This window comes from Pygoscelis adeliae, unplaced genomic scaffold, assembly GCF_000699105.1.
Source record: "Pygoscelis adeliae isolate BGI_AS28 unplaced genomic scaffold, ASM69910v1 Scaffold27, whole genome shotgun sequence".
In the NCBI taxonomy this organism is placed as follows: domain Eukaryota; kingdom Metazoa; phylum Chordata; class Aves; order Sphenisciformes; family Spheniscidae; genus Pygoscelis; species Pygoscelis adeliae.
In genome coordinates this window covers 3,222,714-3,248,064 of record NW_008825410.1, presented here as the reverse complement: position 1 = coordinate 3,248,064, position 25,351 = coordinate 3,222,714, and the positions used below count along the sequence as shown (strand labels likewise).

The following is a 25,351-nucleotide window of genomic DNA, read 5'->3' as shown; positions in this document are numbered from 1 at the left end:
AATACCTTGGGGTTTTTTTTGTTAAGACAATGCTTAATATCATTCACAAAATAACTTGCAAAATAAATACTCCCATCAGCTTGTTTTCTCACCAGGCTTGTTTTCTCTTAAATCAGTAATTCTGGTTTAATGTCCTGAATGAATGCAGATCACATTAAACATATTCTGCTACACATTACCATTGTGCATATAAAATGGTGGTGGTGAAATTCTTTTTCCTTCTACCATGTATCATCACTGCAAGTTTTGTTGGGCTTTTTTAATGACTTTGATAGCATTTACAGGAACAAAAGGAAGCAAAAAATACAACCTATCCTATACATAAAATTAAAAATAAGAATTTGGATGTCTGATTTTTGTCTGTAAAGAACTATGGGCTCTTGTTTAACACTTCTGTTCTGAAAAGGAATCATACAAGTTACATGACTTTGTTTTCTATATACTTAATATGTTGCATCTCTATTTGGGTGGTATTTTCTTTCTTACCTGTATGGGAATAATGAAGGGATATTTTGTTGACAGTTGACTTAAAAAAAAAAATAGGAGTTTTCTATGTAAGAAAAAACATTTTAACTAAAATACAGTTTTCAGGTTCTGAACAAGGCCTTTAGTGTTTTCAACATAGGATGAGACTGCCTCGACCACACAGTCTCACTTCAATTGTTTTAACTTTGAATTGATGTAGATTCCTGGTTTAGGAACTATATGTAATTTTTGCCATTCATTTAATGAAGTAAGGCTTCAATATTTTAAATCTCAAGGACAATGAATAGGCATATGGTCTTTATTTTTTACGAATCCAAATAAATATATTGTTGCCATCTTAGCTGATTGATAGACATTTCTGTAGCAAAAAATGAGGTGACTTTTTCAATGCAGCTGGGAATCGTGGAACACCCACAACCTTCCCAAAGTTAAAATGTTTTCGGCCTCTATCTAACAAACACGTAAGTGCATTACACAAACTGATAGATTTATTGTCCCTTATGGAAACTGAACTGCTAAGCTCCTGATGTGAAGAAATGACTGGTATTGAGGCAATTCCATTTCTGTCTCTATCTTTTGGATATTAAACTTGACACTCAGCTGTCATCCATCGTGCCCAGCAGAGAGTTGAAGGAAGCCTCGCTGCAGTTGTCGGTCAGCAGACTCTGAGTCAGCATGCATAATACACAAATAGTTGCTGAATTTTTTTCTTAACCCGTTACACTAAGACCAATTGCTAAGCTGAAGGACGAAGTTCCTCCTTTGATCTTCACTACTACACATACTTTGTGCTCACTGACATTATGAAGTGGTAATAACAGCACTTTCCCGGATTGTGGAAGGTGTCGTTAAGATCTACCTAACAGCGAATCCTCGGGAGGGGAATACAGCAATAGTTTGGATCATCTGGGCAAATGACAGCACCAGGACAGACTGCAGGAGAAAGAGATCACATAAGCTTCTCCTCTTCCAGACCAGATAGGACATTCCACGTTCAGAGGTGGCTCTGGAGTGATGGAGCTGCTGTAGTGAAACCCTGGAACTTGCATGGCAGTAACGTATTTCCTCTAACGAAAAGGAAAAGGACTCCTAGGTTTTTGAATCAGGTGAAAGCTTCATTAGAAATGTATGTTTTGGGAGAATATAGCAAATTTTTGTTGAAAACCAGAACATCTGAAACTTCCAAATCTCACTCAGAAGAGAGAGATTACTGATTTGGAAATGGCTCAGCAGTACTTATTCTCTTCCTCTTACTAAGTTCAGTTCCAGACAGCTATAGTCTCCCATGGCACATCACAGCCAAGGACTCACTAAATGCAATATGTTTTACCCAGCAAACAGGAAGACTGGAACAGAAATCTTGATGATCCTTAAAAGGAAAAATAAAATAAGAAAACATTTTTACATACAGCTTGTAACTTTTCCTAGTTAAAATTCTAGGGCATTTTTAAACAAAAACGTCTTTTTATTAAAGGAAAAAAAAAAAAGAGACTCACACTCCTGACTTTTTTTTGACTAAACTTTGTTTATTCATCAAGTTGACCTAACATGAAAAAAACTGAAAATTCAGCAAATTGCTTAGCCTGATTTCCATAAATGTTGTCTAAGGAAAGGCAGCTCATTTGCATGCTGATCTTGTTTTTCATTCTTCTCTGTTGCTACAAAACCCTGAATAATATCACTGGATGCATATTGTTTGTCTTGTTGAAGTCCAAACCACCACCTTTCTTGATGATCGTCAGATCTAACCAGGGTTAAAGCATTATTTCAGTAATATACGGCTTTGTATATTCAAAAGTTGTAGTGCAAATGGAAATACTTGTTCTTTACTAATTATGTCAGCACTTGGGAAAGAGCTGGTGGGAAAGATTTGCACTGCTGCTTATCTCACAGGAGATTTGGATGACTTCTCCAAACAAATTGTTACCCAGAATGACCTTATTACATGGCAGTAATAGGGAATGTTTTTGCATTCGAAGCAGAATACAGGACAATATGACTAATTGTGTTGATAGAGTGGCATAATGCTCACTGTAAAATAATGACTCCCGTGGACACCAGGGAGCACATTAATTAGGGGAATGATGAGTCTTTGTAAAATCAGACGCAAAAAGCAAACAACTTTTTCTCTTATATTAAAAAATTAAGGCATTGAAACAGACCTTAATGCATTTGTGTTGCGTTTCCCGGGCAATCTTTCTATATTATGCTTGTATATGGAGATTTGAACAGCAGGTTCTGTTTTTCTAACTGTCTGCCAAACAGTAACAACGTCAACTGGCAGTAAAGGTATTTGGCCCTCAGTACCCTGATGTACTGTAAATCTGTTATTTTTGTATAAATAGATTTCTCACCATACAAATTAGATTAGAATCTGGTCCTGATTTTGAACAGCAAGTTTCAAATGAGAAGGTAATTTTATCTCATTTATTAGGGAATAAAAGAGCTCAGAGTGTTTTATGTTACAGTTGTGTGTAGTGTGGAACAGCAAGACCCCAGTAGGTTTGGGAGTTTTCTTTACAGAAACCATAACCATCCTGGCCCCTGGAAAACACTAAATCCATTCCAAATTTGAGAATTGTAGATTATTCTTGTGTTAGTAATTCAATTTAAAAAATAGGATATCAAACCATGCATTGGATATCAAACCATTTCCAATATTAAGTTGGGGCTTGATCGCTGTGACAGCAGTGGTTATTTTCATGTTTTTGGAACAAGGAATGGAAAGAAAAAGTGTTAAAATGTAGAAGAGACAGAACTCCTGGTGGCATGCTTGGGATCAGAAGTGGTGGACCATGAAAGGATAGTCAGAGCTAGAAGGTCACCCATAAAATGACAGGTCCTGGTGTAATGGTGGTTGTCTCAGGCTGCTGTGTCTCCTCTGTCTTCCACTTTCACCGGTTGTCGCTGTAAGGTCAGACTTGCTCTCCAGTGCTGGCTGGGTAACCAGTGGTTTGCTACAGCTGGTCAGTTAGATGCCTTTCTATGGTACCAAGATGTTGCCAGTGGTTTGGTCTGGATAATCACTCTTAAATGCTAAAGGACACTGTTTTGGATTAAAATCAGAAGACTGTTGGGTTCTCCCTTCCTCCCTCGCTTTCCTTTTCCATGTTGGTCCCTTAATTCTCTTTTGTAAGCTGCAAAACAACGCAGATCTTTCTCCCCCGTGGTGTTATATGTGAACTCCACTTTACTGTGTTTATAGCAGGTGTCAAAACTCATTGCTTTGGGTTGCCTAATCCCACCTCATCAAAATGGGATTGATTGCTGCTTAGAAGTATCACTTGCAAGGTGATGCTTACAAATCACTTTATGTTGACATACCTGTAGGCAGTGACTGTTTTATCTTCTCCAAAACCACAGTTGTTTCACTGCTGCCTTCTTGTTTGTTGATTGATAGTCACATATTGTGAATTTCTGTATTGTGCATGTTAAAAATTGTATGGAAGAAGGATGATCTTTATAGTGTTTGTACAATGCATTAAAATACAGTGTCTGGATCTTTCTCTGAACTACCAAGTGCCCCTACCTTAAAAATGGTAGGCATTTAGATGATAGAAAACCATAGTTGTTTTTAGCCTGACTGTTACCCTTGACAGAAGGGGTACTGTAGGCGGTTTGAGTACTCCAATGCACAGAACTTGTTCATAGCTGGCTCTTAAACACTGTAACAGCAGACGTGCTGGAATATTATTAAAGAGGTGGATTGGAAAACTAGTGAACAAAAAAATTGTGTCACATAAGATTCATTATAAAAGTGATCTCCCATGAAGCCTTCTGTTCCTGGACCTGATGTTACTTTGAAAATCAGAATAATCTGTTTATTAACTCCAAGTTCTACATTAAATGGGTCTGATAAATGTTTGTTAGCTGGTTTTAACATTCATCTGTACAGTGCCTTAGCTGCCTGTGTCTCATCTAAAATAAGAGGTGATTAAGAACATACATTTAGAAGGATGTGACTAATTTTCTTATATTCATAATGCTTCATGAGAGAATATTCCTTTGATTTGCTAAGAGGCGTTGCAAAGTTGAGGATGGTATTTCTTAATTTAAACTGAGGATGTGAGAATCTGTGTTTTTAATCCACGGGCTCCCTCTCCTGGTCTGGGAGGTGATTGGCACCAGGAATTTGATTAATACAGAAGCCAGGTGAAAGTTATTTGCAAATTGATTTAGTCACGACATAGAGTCAACGGTGTCTCCTAACTTCGTCTATGTTTAATCAGGGAATTGTGCTCTCCCTAATAGCAATAATGAAATGAATACGGTGGTGTGATGAATCAGGGTTGCGGGTCCAGGTTTTTCTTATTCAAATGCCGATTAAGACATATTTCACAAGGACTGAAAGCAATGTCCTACAAACAATATTTACAAATAAAATCAGTGAACTTGCATATCCAAATAACCCCATGAATGTATACTGCCTAATTGAACTGATACTGTCATCTTTGTTTCTCTGACACCTTGGTGCTCTGCTCCCACCTCCTATTGGTCATACTACATCTAAATTGGGCTATTTGCTTGTTGTATTTGATAGTGGAGAAAGATGAGCTTTGCATTAATATTCTTAGATTAGAAACACGTTAGTATTGTAAATAGCTTAACAAACTTGAGGCCCTAGAGTCATAAAGCACACTTTGTAGGTAAGAATAAGAGGTCACTTACTTTTGTCTCAGGTTTTTAAGCCAGTTTCTAAATTTTATGAAACAAATTCTGGCAGAGTCGAAGAGAAATTTTTTGTGTTTTAGCTTCCTAGTCTTGCTTCTAAGAATTTTTTTAAGCTTGAATTTATCAACATGAACAAATGTTTACACAGCTTAAGTAGTGCAACAAATCTTCTAAAGTGGTCCTTCCTTTAATGCTCTTAATGCATATGTATATTGCAGCAGACACAATTAACAAAAAAAAAAAAAAAAAAAAAAAAATCTCTTCAGCTCCAAATGGTTGGGAGTAGATGTCTTGTAGTCTGCCCTGAAGGGTCACAAACCTTCACATACTTGGACCAAAGATTTTCACACTAATTCTGTGCTTGTTTTGTGCTGGTTTAAGTGACCACAGAATATCAGTGACTCAAGATATGCAGGTCCAAAAGATCTATTCAGAAGATCTGCAATGCAGGTAGGGGCAGGGCTGGCAGGGGACTTCGTACGTTTATGACAATGCAAAGCAAGCACCGGACTACTGTGAAATGCTTTCCCTTTAGGATATCAGCCTTTTATTCCAGGGCCTGAGCTTATAACAAATACTGAAAACAGTCCCTAGCATTTTCATTCATGTTAGAAATTGAGTGTAAATTTGTAACAAGGAATATCCCACTAGTGAAATATCAAATTCCACAACTCATTCAGAAATGCATTTGTAGAGCTGCTACTTTAGGTTTTCCTCTTGGCTCCACTTAAAGCAAGCATTGACAGTTATGTCTCATGAAGCAAAAACAGGTTTGGGAGACCTAATTATAGTTCTCTCAATTTATTTATTATTTGTGCCAAAGACACGGGGGCTGAACTTTTCATGTGGGCAGAGGATATAAGATGCACGTGAGAAGTGTTAAATACTTTGCTGCTGAAAGTTGGTCTCACTTACACTACAAGAAGGAGGACAGTTGAAGTGAATAGAAACAAAGGATAATGCATGAGTCAATAAAGTCTGTATTTCCTAAAAATTTACTATTTTTATGAATACTACATCCACTTAAAATGACAACTGTTTGCTGTGCATTCTTGTTCATGCCGTGCTCTTGGTCATCTGCTTCACCATCTGTGTAGATATTCTATCCTAGCATCTATTAGGTATCTGTTCAGCTTATTTAAGTTTACAGGATTTGAAATTATTTCTGAGCTAGAATATCTAGCCACTGTAACACTGGCGCTTTGAGATATGCAGGTAGCTTGACACTTGTCAGTGGAAAGTAGCTTTAACGTGTATTGGTTAAATAGGCAACCTGACAGGAACACAGCACTGTTACATGCTTTACTGACTACACTGGTACCTTGAAACCATGGTTTCATGATTAAAAAATCATCTAACTTTTTGTACCCTCTTCCTCCCCGCCTTCCCACCCAAATTAAGCCTATTTAAAGTTTAGATTGTAAGGTACATTGAGCTCTTTGGAGGAGTGGCTTTATGCAATGCTGTGACTTGTTACGTCTTTTCCATTACAGCAATGTGTGTTTTTTTTTCTTTTCTCTTTTTGTGCACAGGTACTTGGAACACCAAACGAAGATACGTGGCCTGGAGTCCACTCTTTACCCCATTTCAAACCAGGTAGGTTGAAGTACCAAGTTAATCCAAATTATCTTCCTGGAAATACAGGACACAGATAATTACATCCCTGCCCACAAGCTTCAGAATGACCTGGTATGCAGTGCACGAACCATAATGCACTTTTTATTGTGCTCAAGGTGGGTTTTTTTCTTTTGTTTAATTTCTTTGCTTTCTTTTGCATTTTCTCCTGTTTTTTACAGTATGAGCCCTGACCTGCTTGCATTCCTCAGCCACTGAGTATCGTACCTTTCAGGTTGCTGGTAGGCGGATTCCCAATCAGTATTACTTTTCCGCAGATCACTCTGAACTTTGAGGAATACTGAAGGAAACTAAAGAGTAGAGAAAAGACTTTGTGAAAGCTGAAGTTCCTACTAGATCATCTGTTAGTACCTTCCTACAAAGGTTCAGTTTTTTAATGTGTGTTGTACTTGAAGTTGTCATATTCTACAACCATTCCTGAAAAGCTGTTTCGCCATCTGATACCTTTGTGTAAGAGGGAGCAGTTTGTTCCCTAGAGACTAGAAGTACATGGTCAGCTTCATTATGCTATATATGTACATATGCATAGATATGTTATATATATATAGTCTTGTGAGCTTTTGGGTGGGGATCTTAGAAATACTGTTTTTTAAATATGCCAAGCAGGTGAATGAGTAGGAGACATGTTGGCTGGTGGGGGTGGTGAAATACTGGAACTGGTTGTCCAGAGAGGTTTGACATCTCCATCCTGTTCGAAACCTGACCAGACAGGGCCTGAGCAGCCTGAACTCGTTGGACCTGCTGTGAGTGGGTTTGGACGAGATGGTAAAGAGAAGGTTACTAGATGCTTTCAGATGAAGTACTTAATTGGCTTCCAGTATATTTTACTAGGATGAGTCTTCAGTTTATAACCATATGACTGAAGTCTGCAAGTAAGTGACAGAATTGACCCAGGAATCCAGTTTCAGATGTTTTTGTCCTTGCAGGCCTAAGATCTCTCAGTAAACTCCTGGTTCTCCTTTACTGCAGATTATAGTCCCTTCAGCTTTTGTCATAAACTGTGAGAACCTGGCATTCTATGTCATTTAAACCTAATTTCCAAGTCATCTTATAGGTCGGACATGAAGAAGATTATTCTCTTTTCATTCCAGCCTGTCTTATTCGTCAGATCTGCAGGATCATAGTGGCTTCTTTGGGGCAGCAAAGAGGCAGGAGATGGGGCAGAGGAGTTGAAAAGGACAAAGAGATCTAGGCAGCTCCCAAAGTAAGAGAGAGAGAGAGAAACAAATAAATTGTAGGGCTTATCCTGACAGTAACACAAATCCTTGAGAAAAGGGAAGGCAGACAGCTTTCTTGCACATTGTTTTTCAGTCTCTGTCCTAGTGCTGTCTTATTGCTGTATAGTGAAATCACTCTCTAGTGAATTAGTAGAACTTTTTTAACAACTACAGTTTTTCACTGAAATACTAAGAATACTACAGTGTTCTTCCCTAAATCAGTGTGTCATTAAGTTTACAAGCTTTTGTGTTTCTCATTCTTGGGACTGATTAAAAGGTGAGCATATACAAAGAATCCTTACAGAAACACAGTGGGTTTTAACAGCAGTCCAAAGACATTGGTTTTATCCAAGAATAGTAAAGAGGAGGATAAAACCTGGAGATGTCAGTGAGTGTTCTTTGGATTTGTTCATGTTTTTATTCTTCTGTGTGACACAGAAAAGTTTTGAACAGTAGATGGCAGCCAAGAAATTTCCTGGTTTCATTTTTCTGTTTGGTTTGCAAGTGTGTTAGGGGATGTGGGTTTATTACCCCAGAAGAACATCAGGAAATAAATCCACAGTAGGCACTTCATTAAAACTAATTTTTATACAGACATTGTGTTAGACTTGCTTTTATTTTTTCCATCCCAGACTATGGATTTTGTCAGCTATGAATACGTAATATTTATACAAATGCAGAATGGGGACAGGAGGAAAGATGCTTCCAAGACACAAAATGGTCACTCGATATTTTCACCGTTTCTGCATGATGTGGTCTTTGTTCTCTCGGGTCCTTTCCATGTCTGTGAAGTATGTAGATTTGCAAGTCAGAGTAATTACTATTCTCGCTGGCAATTATTTAATCTTTCTAGGGCCTGTTAATGCAAAGCACCGAGCTCCTTAATTCCCATGCATTGTGGAGGTCTGAGAGCACTCCAAAGGAAAAAGCCCTCTTCTGTATACATACTGTGTTCTGCACTCCCTTTGTTCCACCCCATATCCTTCATGGCCTGGTAAAAGGATTTTTTTTGTCTTATGGTTCCTTATTTGCTGATTTTGGAAGTTACAGCAATAGAGAGCATAATCTAACTGGACAACCAAAACTTGGCTTACATACCCCCAAATGGAGTAATTGGACTTTATGCTGATAAAGTGTGGAATGGTTAGAGCAGCAAAACACATCACCTCTGGGATCATACTGGGGTACCAGCATCTAAAGCATGCTCTGCACAAAGTGCTCTGACCTATGGGCTGGGCTGGAATTACACTATTTGCTCATGTTATTAGGGTCGTTGGAGCTGTTTGGTCATGGATACCCGGTTCTCTGTTGCTTCTTAAAAAAATGCTTTCCTTCATGCCATTCTGTGCACAAAAGTTTTCTGGCTATGGCAAGGCTGCATTGTCCCCTTCCATAGATGCTCAGCCAGCCATACTCCCCTCTCTGTTGGTCTGAAATTGTTGTTACACCCTAGAGAAAATTTCCTCAGTGTATAGGACTGAAAGACTCTTCTTTCCCGACTGACTTCTTTGGAGCAAAAATGGAGGTTAATGCTTTAATAATACATTCAAGATGACTTAATCTTTTCCTTTCCTTAGCAGAAGAATGCAGGAGGGAACCTGAAATGTCTTGCCCCAAATCTGAACCAATTCCATTATTCTTTAAGATTTGTGAAATTACTGCATTTAAATATAGATGATATGGGGTTAAGTAACTCCTGTGCTTTGCGTGTCTTTGTGAGTTTTAATACTGATAGCTGCAAACAGTAAGTGCGATAAATTGAGAAGCGCAGAGAGCACTGGTGATGAGGATATCAACATTCACTCAGGCAAGGCTTTGATGCTGTAAACTGAGTTGTGTAAGCATAAAACAATGGGATTTGAACAGAAAGTATCAGTAATAAATAGTTACTGTAGTTAAAAAAATGCTGGGCACATTAAATGCCTGTGGAGTTGGGAAGACTGTTGAGAGTAGAAGCAATATTTCATTGTATTTCTTGTTTGCATACAGACTTAAACAACTAATTTTCATGCTGTGATTTGCTAGGGCACAGTCCTGCGCTGCAGAGAGCTAATCACAGTTTACTAGGAAAAACATGTCTGAAAAACATGGCATTAGTCTCTTCTCTACTAGAGTGACCGAGGGTCTGATTATTATGGAAAGCAGCCAGTGCATAAACAACGATGAACTCTGACATCTTAATATGTGGGAGCATTTCTGAGGCTGAATAAGAAATGTGTTCCTCAGGCTAGTTGTGGGTGGCTCTACATCATCTAAACCCCTAACCTCAGTGATTTTAACAGCCCATAATTGTGAAAATAAAATAAGTCATAATTTGTTTTGCCATTTAAAAAGTCAGAAAACAACTTGTATTTTATCTGCCTGCTTTGACGTCTTTGATGACTTTCCATCTTACAAATACTCTAAGTAATATGGGAGATATTTAAAGCTAAAAGTTGACCTGGTCTTTGAGTTTTCTCTGTGTCTCGGCCTTGGTCCTCTCAGTTTGTGTTAGCAGATGTATATACGTGTACACAGACACACATGTCCTGCTTAGTAAATTACTTAAGGATGATCTAAATAATCCATTTGAAAATCCTGAAATAATTCAGAAGTATTTCAGTAACTTCAGGTTTCCCCTGTGATGCATTTTGAAGCTGTTATGATTGCTATAATCTTGAGTGTGTCTTCCTGTACTCATGTATCACCAAAGAAACCCAGCCATTCAGAAGCACTGTGCAAGTAAATTATCTGCCCTCAAATAAGAAGGCAGTTCAAGGAAATTATGACAAAGTGTTAGTTGTTGTTTCAATAAAATCTTGAGGTTTCATCCAGCTTGGAAGCTTCATGTTACAGGTTATTGGACAGAGACACTTGTCCATGATGTAAAGAGACACTGTAAATGATGAACATGACCCTCTGACACATGACTTGGAGAACATGTTTTCGCTATTTATTCTTTTGTTACAATACTTTAAGAAATACGTAGATTTGCTGCACTAAACCAGATCCAACCACTTATAGTACCACCAGACCAATGTCTCCAGGAAGAAAATGAAAGTAGGCATCTACTGTCTCATCTGCAAAAGTGGAGATGGAGCAGTATTCCAAAACATGCTGCTTCCTTACCAGACTCGTGTCTGAGTCTTCCTGATTTTTGTGTATTATTCTTTCCATCGTCATTAAATCTCCCATTTTTCTTAGTTTGGAGTCTTATCTTCCTTTCTCCTCTAGCCATTTTGTCTGGATTCAGAGTCCTGTCCAAATAATTGGGCAAGATAAGCCTTTTGTATCAACATCTACACTTCAGTCAAGTTTTCATTCTTCCTAAATTCTCAATTAGTGTGTGGGACTGACGCTGCATAACCTCCATCCTGGGAAGTTAAATAGAGATTTATCACAAGGTACTGTCAGTGAGCAAAGTGGGAGAAGCTATTTGGTCACAACAGAAGATAAATGAAGTGATGGTGGCCATGAAGAGATGGTAACGGTTGAGGAGAAGTGACTTGTTAGGAAGGTGGAGAAAATGTGAGAATGCTTTGTAATGTTCACTGTGCCTCAGTTTCCTTACAATACTGTTTCTATGTGAAAGAAAGTTAAATATTAATCTTGGGCTGATGATGTGGGAGCCTGAACCTTGCTGTGTTCAAGAGACAATCAGGTATAATATAAAGTAATATACCTGAAAAGATGTCTTTATGAGACAATGGAAACATCTACTGAGCACTGGTTTTTAAAAGAGAATCCCTAAAGTCAGGATGAAAAGATTTAAGAGAAAGATACTCTCCTTAAGGAGAAAACAAAGGACAGAAAGAAACCAGAGAGAGAAAACAGCATTCATAGGAAATACTGCATAACATGGAGTCTGCCAGAGATTGACAGATACTTCATGGATTTATTAAAAAATCCCAAGTCTGTGACTGACAAAACCACTGCAGAGCTGGTGTTCTGACTCTGGAGTTCTGCTTTGCTTCCCAGGTGATCAATAAATACAGATTTGGTTTAGAAATACAATCTGCCTACCTGCATCTTAACAGCTGATTGATAGCCAAGTTCTTTCAAAGGATTAAGTCTTCATTTAGAGTAGGGCTGGGCTGAGAGAATAAACTGTTTTGGCACAAAGCTGTGGAAATAGTGTATATGAGGACATACGGCTTTTCAAACTTTCATAACAGTTTTTCCTATAGAGTTTCACCAAAGCCTGTCAACAATTTGTTACACACTGAATCAATATCTTGTTTGTTTACATCTACACTGATGCCAGCGAATGTTCCCAGGCGATGTGGGAGTCTCTGCTGTTAAACTGTTAGAGCAGCCTCTGTCATGCCTTTAGCTCATGACAACTAGCACTTCCAAATAATTAATTCCTGGGCATGGTTAGGGAGTTAGTGTGGGCTGGGAACCGCTCCCAGTAAGAAGTATGCCTTGCATCTATATTGGAGGATGGAGGTGGAAGGGTGCTGCAGTAGTACGGACACAGGACAGTGATGGTGTCTCAGCCAGACAAAAGTCCCAAGCACATTTAACTTACTGGTATAGAGAGTCTTCAGGAATTTGAGTACTTGAAGAAAGGAGACAGAGGGATCTGTAAAAGAGAATTAATTTCAAGTTTCTCCCCCTCTTCTTTAATTTTGTCAAAACTGTAATATTTGGTGTTTCCTCAAGTCTCTGGTATCCACAACTCAAGGGAACAGAGTTGTCAGTGTTTTCACCATTCTTTAAACAAAATTGCCTAAAACTGAAAAGTTAAAGTAACTACTGTATATGCAAGGGAGTTAGTGTGAGCACTGCTAAAAGGGGGAGACGTTTACTATAAAAGCCCAGTGCTTTAGACAATGCTGACTATTAAAATTACATTTTCTATTCATGCTCAGTAGAGAATGTAGAAAACAGCATCTATCCTTCCTCTTTACACAGCCTGTGCTCTGCTAAAGCAGGTGCTTTGGGGAGGGAGGAGAGGGGAGGGGGATGAAGGGCGGGGAATTGAAATAATTTTTCTCAAGGCATTTGGCATACAAAAGGAAAGTTTACCTCATGATTATGATAAAACTCCAGTTGTGATTGGACTTCAGTAAAAACTCTAATTGCATATTAGGGCTGCAAAGAGTACTTGAAAATTTTGCTTGTCAGCATGGATGCTCATCTTTATATCTTTAGCTAACATAATTTAAATATTTTTAGGATTGAATCTTTAATAAAAATGGCATGAGTCTTACATATCACAATACAGTGTTAGTCACTTTAGACTTTTAACTTAAATGTAAAGAAAACCCGTTTAAAGAAATAATGCCTTAGACTTTTCAAAACATTAATTATGGTGATGTTTAAATATTTGCATTTAAGCTAATCACATTTGGTTTTAAATAGAGAAGAACATTAATCAAGGAATGCATATTAGTCAGCATGTTTTGATTAACAACATAAAAAATGCCTTGAAGTCAAACTGCATTTTAAGTTCTTTGGTTTAGACTAGAAGCTGATTATCAATAGTGCTAAAAAGGAGCTAAAAAATAAAAATGTAGTCTGCTTCTAATTCCTTATGTAGCTTTTCTTGCCTATTCTAGGTCCTTTCAAGGCAACCGTGGCAAAGGTATAATAGTTCATGTGTTTTTCTGACTGATAAAAGAGAAAAAACCCTCGTCTTGTTTTATATTACTTAAAATGCAAGTGCTTATTTTTTCAATTCTCACAGCAGACCAGTAGTTCCTTCAGTGGTCTGCTAATAAGCTCACTAGTGAGTTCTGCTGAAATTCGCTTCCATTTGAACCTGCCCTTGATGCAGGGCTGTCAGATGGAGCGTGTTTATCAGGCAGATAATGATGTTTGCAGTGGAGAGCATGTAGGTATATATGTGGGCACACAAGTGAGTATGCATATATAACACTGTTGCTGTAGAGCGGTTGTCTAAAGGAAACAAGAACTAAAAAGAAATAGAAATACTGTCATTTCTAAGATTACAATACAGCTGGGTGTAATGGATGAGCTTTCTGGCACAGGCTTTCTTTTCCCCCTAAGTCTTCAAGCTGAGTACAATTTGGGAGCAGTTATTTTAAGAACATAATTTTTTTGATGCATCAGGTTTGTCAAATCAACCAGCTCAAGAAATTTACTCCCTCTCTTCCCTCTGGTTGCTCACTTCTGCTTCCATTTTGCAGTTGTTATTCCAATAGCTTTGTGGATGCTACTGTTTGCGGGGCACAGTCAGAAAAACTTCCTTGGCACACGAGGCATTGAGTAAGCTGCGCTGCAAGGTCTGAAGCAAATAGCAACTCAAATCCATTTACTGCCAGAAGAATGTTTGTGTAACGGCACCGCCCAGCATCTGAGTGGGTCGTGTTCAGTGCCCAGCAGAACTGTGAATCTTGGCTCCGAGGCTGGGCTTCTGAAGGTGTGGATGTAATATATTAGCCTACTCCTTTTCTATACCCTTTTAAAATCTTAAGAGTAAATGGTATGCTACAGGAAGATTTTGCAATTGGTGGTACTTTCCAGTAAGGAATGTGAGTACTGTATGTTTGCTCTTATTTATGCAGTCCTATGTAGGGATCTCTTTACACAGCATTTGATTATGAATACGCCACTTAATCAAGATTTGGCTAACTTGGCCTTCTAAGAAGCAAATGGTAAACACTTTTAGGTGCTGTGGGATTTAAACAAAACCAGAAATCTCTTCCTTCTTTTGTTTCACATAAGCAAAAATCACCTTTGACTAGTGAAATACAGCACCCATGTGAAAAGCCAGCTCTTTAACAATGAGACATGGTTGCTAGTGAGGGTGATGACTGTATATTTGGGATAAAAATGCAGAGGATCAAATTTTGTTTCCTGAATTTGTTCCCAAAAGATTTGCAAATATTTAAGTGTTTGCATAAAGGAAATTAAAATCACACTTTTTACTTTAAATTTCAGATGAGCTTACTGTGTCGGTCTTCCAGTGTTTTTATTCAAAATAAGCACATTTAATAATAATCTGAAAAGATTTGAACTCGTGTATATATACTCACAATTTGAACTATAAAAAACCAAAATACATCCGAGATCAAATCTTGATCTGTAAACGTACAGTTTTTCAGGTTTCTTTAATCTCAGCGCTGATAAGAGTGAGCAGCTGCCTCAGCAAGATGGTGTGCCTCGCGTTCTTGACAGTGGCTTGCATGTGCTGGAGGATGGTTGTGTGGGTGGGTGATGATGTGTCTGCATGAAATTCTCACGTGTGCCTGTTTGCCTTTCAGTTCTGAGGGAGGGGTAGTAAGTTTTCACTACGCGGGGTTTCTTCCACAAGGTTGGACCGAGATTTGGATCGCCTGTGCTGCTGCCTTTCGTAATGTATGTCAGGCAAAGATTTCTTTTTTGGGGGAGCATTCATGGTAATTCTGCAGTATTCTCAGGATCTCTCATACAGTCAAGATCTACTGACTGATATTACTGTTTTTTATGATCAAATCAATGGGAGCGTCTGAAAAACAAATACCAAAGCTATATGCTTGAAAGTATCATAAAATGTAATTTCATGCAGTTGGTCACAGTCACATATGTATAGCTTTAGATTTGGTTGTATTAAATCCATCTAGTACTAAAGGACATTCTAGAGGCATTCATGCAGGTGTGTGTGAGTTGTTCACTCTGAAAAGTAACTCAGAAGCAAACCTGGGGATGTAATTGTGAGACTGAATTCCAGTTCTGTCATTAATTGGACACAAGCAGGATTTCCTCAGATAAAAGTTGGGAGCCTAAGTTACCTTTTTTTTTGCCTGTGTTGTGACTGCAAGATTGGTGCTCGTAGGTATGTAACATTGTGCTTTCACAGTTCAGGACTTAAAAAACTGGGTCATGATGGAGAAGCTCAAGAACAAGATTGTTGTAGCTTCTCTGTTCTGGCAGCTCTGAAGTAAAAATCAGCTGGTTTTGTTATTCTGTTTTTTATTCGCTAAAGGATTAATTCAGGAAAGTACTAAGAGCTGGCATGTACACAAGGCTGGGCTTAATTACCACAGTAGTCCCATCTAGTTATACTGTCCATGAAAGTTAACAAGACTCTGGTTGGAGGCAAGACCACAAAATTGTGTAGAAAAATGTGAGCTGTATTTTATCAATATGTGGTTTCTTTCCTTATAAAGAATTTCAAGCAAGGAGCCTCTAATCTGCTTGCAGCAGAGGGGAAAAAGTTGATGCCAATGGTTAGGAGAAGCATGGTCTGCAGTCACACAGCATATAAATGGAGTTTGAAATTAAGGACTCAGGACTAACATTTGCCTCTCTATAGACAGGGTTTCACCCTATCCATGTTTTCCCCTCTAGTTTTCCCTCTCCCTGCCTGATAAATATGGTGTATAAGGTACTTATATAAAAAGTGGTTTAGAGTAGAGCAGTAGACTGAGTAAAGAAGGAAGATCCCTTTGAGAAGTTTGTTCATTTTGCTTATGCATGTCCCTTATGACAGCACTTACACAACTGGTTCCAGTGTATCGCTTTTTCAGTAAAAACTCATCTGGCATAGCAATTGTTTTTCAGTTTCTTGCAGAACTGAAACAGATCTTTGGACATTAAGACCTTAAGGCAATTTGGCCAAGTGGTTGACTCTATGTTTTCCTCCCACAGTGAAAATAGCTTAAATTGATTAAAGTGAACCCCTGACAGTCCAGTCAAGAAAACATGTTGTGTATGATACTTCTCAACTGTTTTAAGGGGATGTAGCGCTGTTGAAGATAGCGTTGCTGTGCCAGTTTGAACCAGCTCAGTAACTGACCAAAACATATCGCAGAATGACAGAAAAAATCAAAATCTGTCTTTCCCCAGGTCTAGGTTAGCTTTTCAGCAATGCTTCAAGTCAGTTCAGTTCTCTTTTCACCCAGCACTTTTCTGCACCAAAATAGATTATTGTGCAAATCTGCACTTTATTAGCTGAACTTCCATGTGTATCTCAGGCTTGTTGTTACGCAGCACTGTCTGGCTGCATCTTATTTTTCAGTCCTTTGTCATAAATGAATGGACAGTGTTATGGTTGGACTATTTACTTATAAAGTACAGAAAGTCTTTATTTTCTTCCTGTTTTTATGGGTGAGTATCTGCTTGCATATATGTTTTTAATTCACATTTGTAAACTGAAATTCAAGGGTGAGCTCAGGTCCTGCTGAGGCCAACGCAGCTTGGCTATTGACCTTACTGGGGTTCAGGCTTTTCCTCTGGAGAGCAGAAGCTGAATTAGTAAACAACAGGTACAATTTGAATTGTAATGTTCCTCTCCCTTGTAAGTTTGGGTCATATTCTCAATGCCAATAAGATGCTTGAACTACTTACTACAAAACATGTGCTTCAATACTGAGTTTTTATTTCTGCTATTGGACATTAAAACGTAATCACAGGCACTGACTCCAGTGCCATGTTACTGGTACTGAACCATGGCTGCACCTAAGAATGATGCCGACTACTTTGCCCATTTGATTTAAAGACCTGCCTTGGGGCATCGGCACATCTGTAGTTAGATGCATTGCATGCAATATATAATAGAGATAAAAAGAAATTGGCACTTCCTATAATTTTAATCTGGATGCCTCTGATGTGATAAGTTATTTTGTTGTAGTATGTGCCCACAGAAAATTGTAAGGAAATCTCTTCACTTGCTGCTCTCGGTAAGAACGTACCCAGCAACTTCTTTTTTTCCCCCTTACGTTCTGCACTCATTGCGGTATCAAGACTTAACAGAAAATAGAGAAAAAACCTACCACAATGGTTTAAATTGCTTTTCCTTTTTATAGTATCCAAGCTAAGTTCCTGGGATAACTGACTTTATCAGAATTGGAAAGTACTGTAGAGCTTCTAATTTACAAAATTTAGGATAATGTCAGTAGTGTGGTATTCAATCTAAATGCTTCTGAAGTTCACACTGAGTAATATGGTAGCATTTTCAATAATAAAACATATCAGAAATTAGTTCAAATATGTTAAGAAACGTGCACAAAATTGGCCATAAAAATATTTTATTTGGGGAGATATATTTATGGAGCAATATATTTTCAGTTAGTAAAATGTACCACATGACCTGTAATTTATTTCTTACAATATCCTAATCCTAAAACCAAATTAAGCTGTATAACACTGTATAACATGGTTCATAAAAATTCAACCTAATAATTTTAGTTTATTGAGAACTGTGTAATGGTGGCACATCTGAGAGTTACTGAGAGTCTTCTCTTAGATAAATATCTTCATTCATCTTATATATAACACAGGGAAGTCAACTAGGTGCTACTTTAGTGATCATCTACGATAGTCAAATATTTTCCAAGTGCAGAAACTTTTTGTTGATAAATACAAAAAAAACCCCAAACCTTACAAACTTTTGTTTCATATGTTTATCTACTTCTAAAAGCCTTTAAAGGTATGATAATGTAGTTAGCATTTGGGGGTTTTGCTAAGAAAGTTATTTGAGTAAATTCAGACACAATATTACGTAAGTGATATTTATAATCTATATTGGTGCTAAAACTAGTTATAGTCATGAAGCTTCCAGTTTCCAGTACACTTGTCACATATATCTAAGAGGGAGTGATTTCATTGCTTTAACTGCATCAGTATGGTTAAAGCAACAAAATTTGAAAATGTGAAGTGGCCCTCAGACACAGTTTGCAGGTCTACCACTTACAAAAACTTCTGATAGCCATGTCAATGAAAGTTGAAGTTTCTGCATAAAACTTTTTAGTTAAAGAAGAAAAAAATAGGCATACGAAACAAAATTATCCACATTGATGCTTGGATTTTGTATGTGCCACAGTTTTTGCATAGTTGTTGCATCTTTAGAACTGACTACCTATGAAGTATACATGACAACTTCAGAAGTATAAGTGAAGTATACAAATACAGGAATTTGAACACAACCCCTCCCAAAATTTATAGTTGTTTTGCACAGTAAGATGCATGCGTATGTGTATGCACATGTATATATATATAAAATACTGTTGTAACTGTACAGTGTGCCTATTAAATGTCATGTTCATGGCTGGAGAGGAAGCAAAAATAATTTTTGAGATTTTATGGAGTATTCTGTAAGTTTAGGACTTCTTCACAGCAACTAATGCCATCACACTAGGGTAGTTAGCCAGGGCGAGTACCAGTCTACATGGTAGGATTTCAGTGCAATGAGGCTTCACGGAAAATGTTACTATATTCTCCAGCTGGATTGCATTTTTTTCTTCCTGAGAGGCACTTAGCTCCTGTTCAAAGGACTAACAGAGTACTGGCTCTTCGCTTCTGCAGCAGATTTCATAGCATCTTCCTCTGCCAACTAGAGTCCTACTGCAGAGCAAGTATCTCCTTGGATATGAGGGGGAAAGTACTTATATCTGAACTTAAGAACTTAATGTTTGAGTAAATAAGCTGTCATTGTACTTGTTACTTCTGCTGATTATTTATATGTTGTTGTTTAGAAAATGAACTGTTACGTGGCCACACAGACCCACGCTTACTCTTATGCCTCCCGAGAAGCATAAAAACATGACAGTAAGATCACAGAGAATTGTATTTGTGATGAAGAAAAAAAAAAATTTAGATTTCAAGCTTTTTTTTTCCCCTAGCAGTCAAATACTACTTTAGAAATAATTGTAAAAATTTCCATTTCTGGTGATGCCACAGTAAATGAGCTTTATGTCATGATGGTTTGTTTTGGTTTGTTTCTTTGTTTTAACAAGTTGGGGGGTATTTTTGGTGTTGTTTCATGAGGGGGGGGGTTCTCTCTTTGTATGGCCATTGCTCCTATGCTGGTTTTCTTTCCCTGTCTTGGGACTTGGGCTGCAGTGGTTAAACAGAAATGATGAAATGATGAAAATTGACAGTAGATAAATATATTTGAAAAAAAAAATCCTGGTTTTAGCATAAATAATTGAATGTGCCTCTTCTTTTTCTTACAGAACGGTTTACACAGTACAGCCCTAAAAATCTTAGACAAGCATGGAATAAGTAAGTCTTTTTTTTTTTTTAATTACTCTTTTGACTCTTCAAGGATGAGATTCATGCCAAGCTGAAGTTATCATAGTTACCTTAAAATGGCTTTATCCTTTTTAATTACAGTACAAATGTGGAATTACTGAAGTATTATTCTTTCCTGCTTCTGCCAGTTTTGAATGTTTTTGAATTGCCAGTTACCTGTAAATAGGGAGAAACTGCATAGCGTTTCTCTTATGTCCTAAGACTGCATGGTCTTTTCTTCTTGGGAATATCAGTTGGCAAGCATATTGAGCTCATTGAGAGATGCTGTGTTACTGCTTTGGGTCATCAGTTTTTAATCTTGTTTCCTCTGTTCCACTATAACAATTAAGAGACTTTTAAAGAATATGTTTCTAATCAACTTTGAGTGGTGTTTCCACATAATCATCCCCTGTTGCCAGGTCCATCTGGTCATTGCTGTGAGCTGATGACCATACTGTTCTATATTTTAATTATCATGACTGAAAAAAGTCAACGTGAATTCACTGCCTTTTTTTTTTTTCCTTGAATTTTGTCACATTTACATCAGATGGACACTGATATAAAGGTATTGTGCTCAAAATCCAGAAAGGTTGCTTAATGCCTAACCAATCATCTGTGTAGTTTACTAGAAGTTTTCTCAGCACATGAAGAATCTTTGTAGACAGGATATTTGGGCAGCACTATATTGAGTGATTAACATCTTTTATGTTTTGAAGAAAGCACACACAGTTTGAGTTGGATAAGCAGGATAACAGCTCTGTCAACAACTTGTCTTGCCAGAAAAATTCTTAGAATTTTTCTCCACTCTCTTTTGATCAAAATTTTTTGCAACAAGGCTAAGCCTTTGCTGCACCAGAATTGCTGTTTTCTTTCCAATACTCATTCCAAGTTTTATTGTTGGTACCAACTGGCTGTCTTGTTGGTAGTTTACCAGGGAGTGTAAGAGAGAAGTCAGCAGGAGACTGAAGCATGTCCTCCTCCAAGTTCACCACTGCAGTTGAAAATACAAAATGTTTTGGTGAAGGAACTTCCTTGTTATAAGGAAAAAAAGTTACCAATAGAGTAGTAGTCCAAATCCTTTTTCAATATCCTAATTTATTAGCAATGGCGTGTGTCTACAGCTCTAAAATTCATAGCATGGTCACTTGCCCAAGATATGATGAGGTTTATACTCTGCCATTCTATTCTTCTCCATCTGCTCCTTCCCAAACCAATTTGGTCCAGTGTTTTGGACTGAAGCACAAATGCATTCTTCATTTAAAACAAACAAACAAACAAACAAAACCTTTTGAAATTGTGTTTAACTGAGGGAGGAGAAATCTCTTAATGTAACAGGATTGTAGTTAAAATTAGGTGTTAGTTTTTGGATGTGATATCATCAATGTTCATCCTTTGAGTCAGAATCTGTATTTCTGCAGTGCCAGGTGTCTTTCATGACCCTGTAGCTCGCTTTGCATTACTACTGGGTCCTCCATGGTTAGGAGTATCTTTCCAACTCTTGCAATGAGACACATAAAGCTGGCACTGAAGCCAGCGCAGGCCTTCACAAAGGTTAAGTGTCACCTACCTGAGTTAATTGACTTTCAGCAGCCTCTAGAAAAGTTCCTGGTTTGTCCATATCAGACTGGGAGCCTAATTTGGTGGCTTTCATGGAAGAGTCCATCTCCTGTTTACTCTAGAGGGAGTAACAGGAAGATTAGCTTCACTAATAGTTGGCTTTTGTGAATATCTCAAACAGTTTTGCCAGTTCTTGTGATCCTTGCAGGCATCTTGCAATGTTTGACTCTACCTCAGTCTTACTGCTTGGAATAACGTAACTCCCTGAAAGTCACAGCTTTCATTTTAAAAAGTAAGTCACTAGAATTGTCTATATTCTGTCCTTTAACAATGAACAAACTTGCAAGTTCATTTTTTCTTTGAAAGTAGTTAATGAAATCCAAAAGCTTGGAAGAACCAATTATATTACAATCTAGGCAATTAGATCTGGATTGGGAAAGAGGGACAAGGAAACGAATATTGATGTGAATGTGTTTGCTTGGGGGCATATATATGCGTAAGTAATGTGAATAGATACTGGCATGCTATTCCATCCATTCTGCAGGCACGGACTGAGTGTTTTTCTATATTTTAACAGCAGTTAGACCAAGCAGTATCTCCTGTGTATGAATAAGTACAATAATAGATTTGAATTTTAAAAGTTGATATCTTATATTTCCTTCAAGAACATTGCATGAAATTTCTGTTTTTGTAAAATACAAAAAAAGAACAAAACCCAGTTTGCTTAAAACAAACCCTCAGTCTCTGAGACTTCATAATTGACACAAGTTATGATCACATCACAGGCTGACTCAAATAAGACCAGAGCTTTTTAATTTCTAAGAAACCTCTTCAAAAATATTTATACATTTTCAGTGCTCCGTGCATAAAGGATTTGCAATTTTTCAGCATAAATGAAGGGATTGAAAGACCGAAAGCAATGACAATACATAGAGTTCAGCGCATCATACGTGCGGTTCTACTATAATAGGAAATATTCAGTGCCTCAAAATTATGTATCATTTACATACAAAATGTAAAGGATTTTCTCTTTTTCTAGTGTAAATCTTTATCTGTGTGCTGTATTAGAGCGCTGTTGCTTGCATAGCTGTAGTTAAGGATGTATAAACATTTCTGCTACAGACCTCATATTCCCAAGGGTTTATAATTCAGCTATAAAACTTAACACGTGGACAGACTGATTCATTCTAGAAACTTTCTTTCTTTATTAGCATGTTTCAAAAAGCAGCAATCTCTAATCTTAAAAAAAAAAAATTCCTTTTTAACTTCCTGATTTAATTTGTTGAAGACTGTTGATGACACAAAAATGTCCCATTTGAAATAGAATTGTTTTAAGGGTAGTTGGGATAAACGTGAGACCTAAGACATGGAGAAAAACATACAGCCTTTTGTTTTTAAATATGAATTGGTTTTGTTACAGAGTTACTTCGTCTCGACATCTTAGTACCTTTGAAAGATATACCTTAAGGAACAATGTTTATGGGCTTGGAAGGATTTATGTGTGTGCTTAAACTTCTCTGAGGTGAAGTCCTGTTACTGTATTTTATAGAGGGGGGATTGAGATACAAAGAAATTAAGGAATTTGTCACACAGAAACTGCCATAGAAACTGTAAAACAGAGCACGGCATTGAGCTTCGTGCTCCCAAATAGGAAGCGAACACTTTTAACTTTCTAAACACAATGAAGCTTTCACCATCTACTGTTCCATCTTTCAGGCACAGTCTGGCCCTTTACCTTGTTCGTATATATATTCTGAGGTCCTGGCATGGAAGTGTGAGAATATGGGTTTAGAAGTCTTCAAAGAGGCTTACCTCAAAACGTACATTATAATTCAGCTTCTGTAAGGAGATGTTACTAGAAGGAAGAATAACACTCTTCCAACTTCTACAGAGCCAGCTTCATGTCTGTAAGGCAGAAGGAAGAGAGGCAAAAAACTCCAACCCCAAACCCTGCAAAAAGCCACAGATGGTAGATTGAGGGCAAACTAATTGCACCTGACTGACTACACCAGCTTCCACGAGATGGGAATTTTAAAGGCAGAGCCAGACAATGGAACAATGGTGGACACAAGGCAGTGGCTCTTTAATTCCCAGTCTAACTGGAAATTAGCTAAAAGTGTGAAATGTAACAGTGATGACAAAGTGAAACCCAGCAGGCTCATTATATCAGAAGTCAGATCCCTAAAATTCTTAAAATAGGTCAGTTTTAGAGGCTACTTTTGGGAAGCGTTTGAGGGAAATAATTTAACTATCACTTACAGTGAATTAAGTTCTTTGGAGACTTTAACACTGCATTTCTTCACTGGTTGTCAAACTACCTAAAGATTATAAAGAGAATATTTACTAGATAAGATGTGATTTATGAATTTTGTAGAAATGCTTATAATGTTAGGAAACAAAACTTGCGTTGACAGTTGCTTCTATCTAGTATGAAACTTCACCAACATTGCATGAACTAACGTATTGTGGAATGTGATTTCTTAATACTGGTCTAAAAAGAATTAAGATGTGGTAATCTCATCTTCCTATAGAGTTCATAATGAATTATATTTTCACCTTTTTTCCTGAACTTTTCTGTTCAATTATCTCTAGACAATAAAAACCAAGAACAGCTCTGCCTTCAGAATGCAATGCAACCTCTTTCAATTTGCAAAAGCTTCTCCACAATAATAAACCCTTACAGAAGAATAACAAAAGAGAACTAATTATCCTTGTGTATATTTGGTAGGATATAAAAAGCTTTTTCAGATCCTTCTGTCATAATGGGTTGCATTGTGAGAAATTAGGTTGGAAAGCAAAGGTGCAATTGAAAACAAATTCTGCTCTGCATAAATAGGACTACTACTTCATAATTCCCCAACATGGCAGTATTTATTATACAAATACACTTTATTCTCACAGCTAGTCCCACTGCTGGGGATTTCTTCCTTTAACAAGATGGCCTCTGTACTCGAGACCTCCCTTCCTGAGACCAGGTTGTTTAAAAGTTTCATTCCAGGATGGACTGGCCTACTTTGGGACTGTTGTCCAGTGAAAACTTCCTGAAGAAGGCAAAGCAAGTGAATAGAGATGAGTCCAAGTGTTTTGAGTCTGTATTTCATTTCAAGCATGACACCGACTATGGAATTGTCTAGAGCTGAGACTTGGGAAGGGTTTTTGGTTTGGTGTGTGTTTATTTGTTTTTAAGAAAATCTTTGCCTTACTGGGGTTTTGAGTAAAGACGAAACTCTCTTCTAACTGTCACTTTTAACCCCTTCACCTCCTGTCCCTTCGTCAGCAATGCTCACTGTAATGTATTCTGTAGTGCCATTAAAAGAATATTCAAGCTCTTAAGCACAGTAGGAACAAAAAGCTTTAGCGTTGTCATTGCTAAAACCTTTCTGATGGATGAAACTAAGCAATAAGGATTTAAAACTATACCTGTGCAACAGGTGGGTTATACGTGTACGACTGCGTGCAGTTCGAGTATGTTGAGGTTGCACTGGGGCTGTCCCCTCACTTGCATTTAAGGAGCAATCGGGAATCATGCTGGGGGGAGCAAGAATGGAGACCAGGCACAAAATGAAAAGATTTTGTAGAGGTATCTGTGATTTAGAGGCATATAAACCTGCCTCTGTCTCCTGGTGATTTGCAGTAATACTGCTGTGCTGGAAAAACACATTTTTTGTTTCCCATTTTGTTTCATATTTCCCATAAATACCCCTTTATCAGTCATTATCTTTCGCCTGAGGGACCTTAGGAACCATACCAAGATAAAACCCATGTTAACGCGCGATACGAACGCGAAGTCATTTACCAGACAGTCAGTTGATTACGCTATCTTCCTAAAAAGATTAATTCCGCCG

At 37.7% G+C, this 25,351-nt stretch overlaps 1 protein-coding gene across 1 annotated transcript in view; it reads left to right on the top strand.

Annotated features, from left to right (window-relative positions):
- Window positions 1-25,351, top strand: part of CDK14 (cyclin-dependent kinase 14) — a 321,566-nt gene that overhangs the window by 209,733 nt on the left and 86,482 nt on the right. Inside the window, exons 12-13 of the mRNA XM_009330527.1 lie at window positions 6,690-6,753; window positions 19,892-19,940. Of these exons, the coding sequence (XP_009328802.1) occupies window positions 6,690-6,753; window positions 19,892-19,940 (113 nt within the window). The remainder of the gene's footprint in view (window positions 1-6,689; window positions 6,754-19,891; window positions 19,941-25,351) is intronic.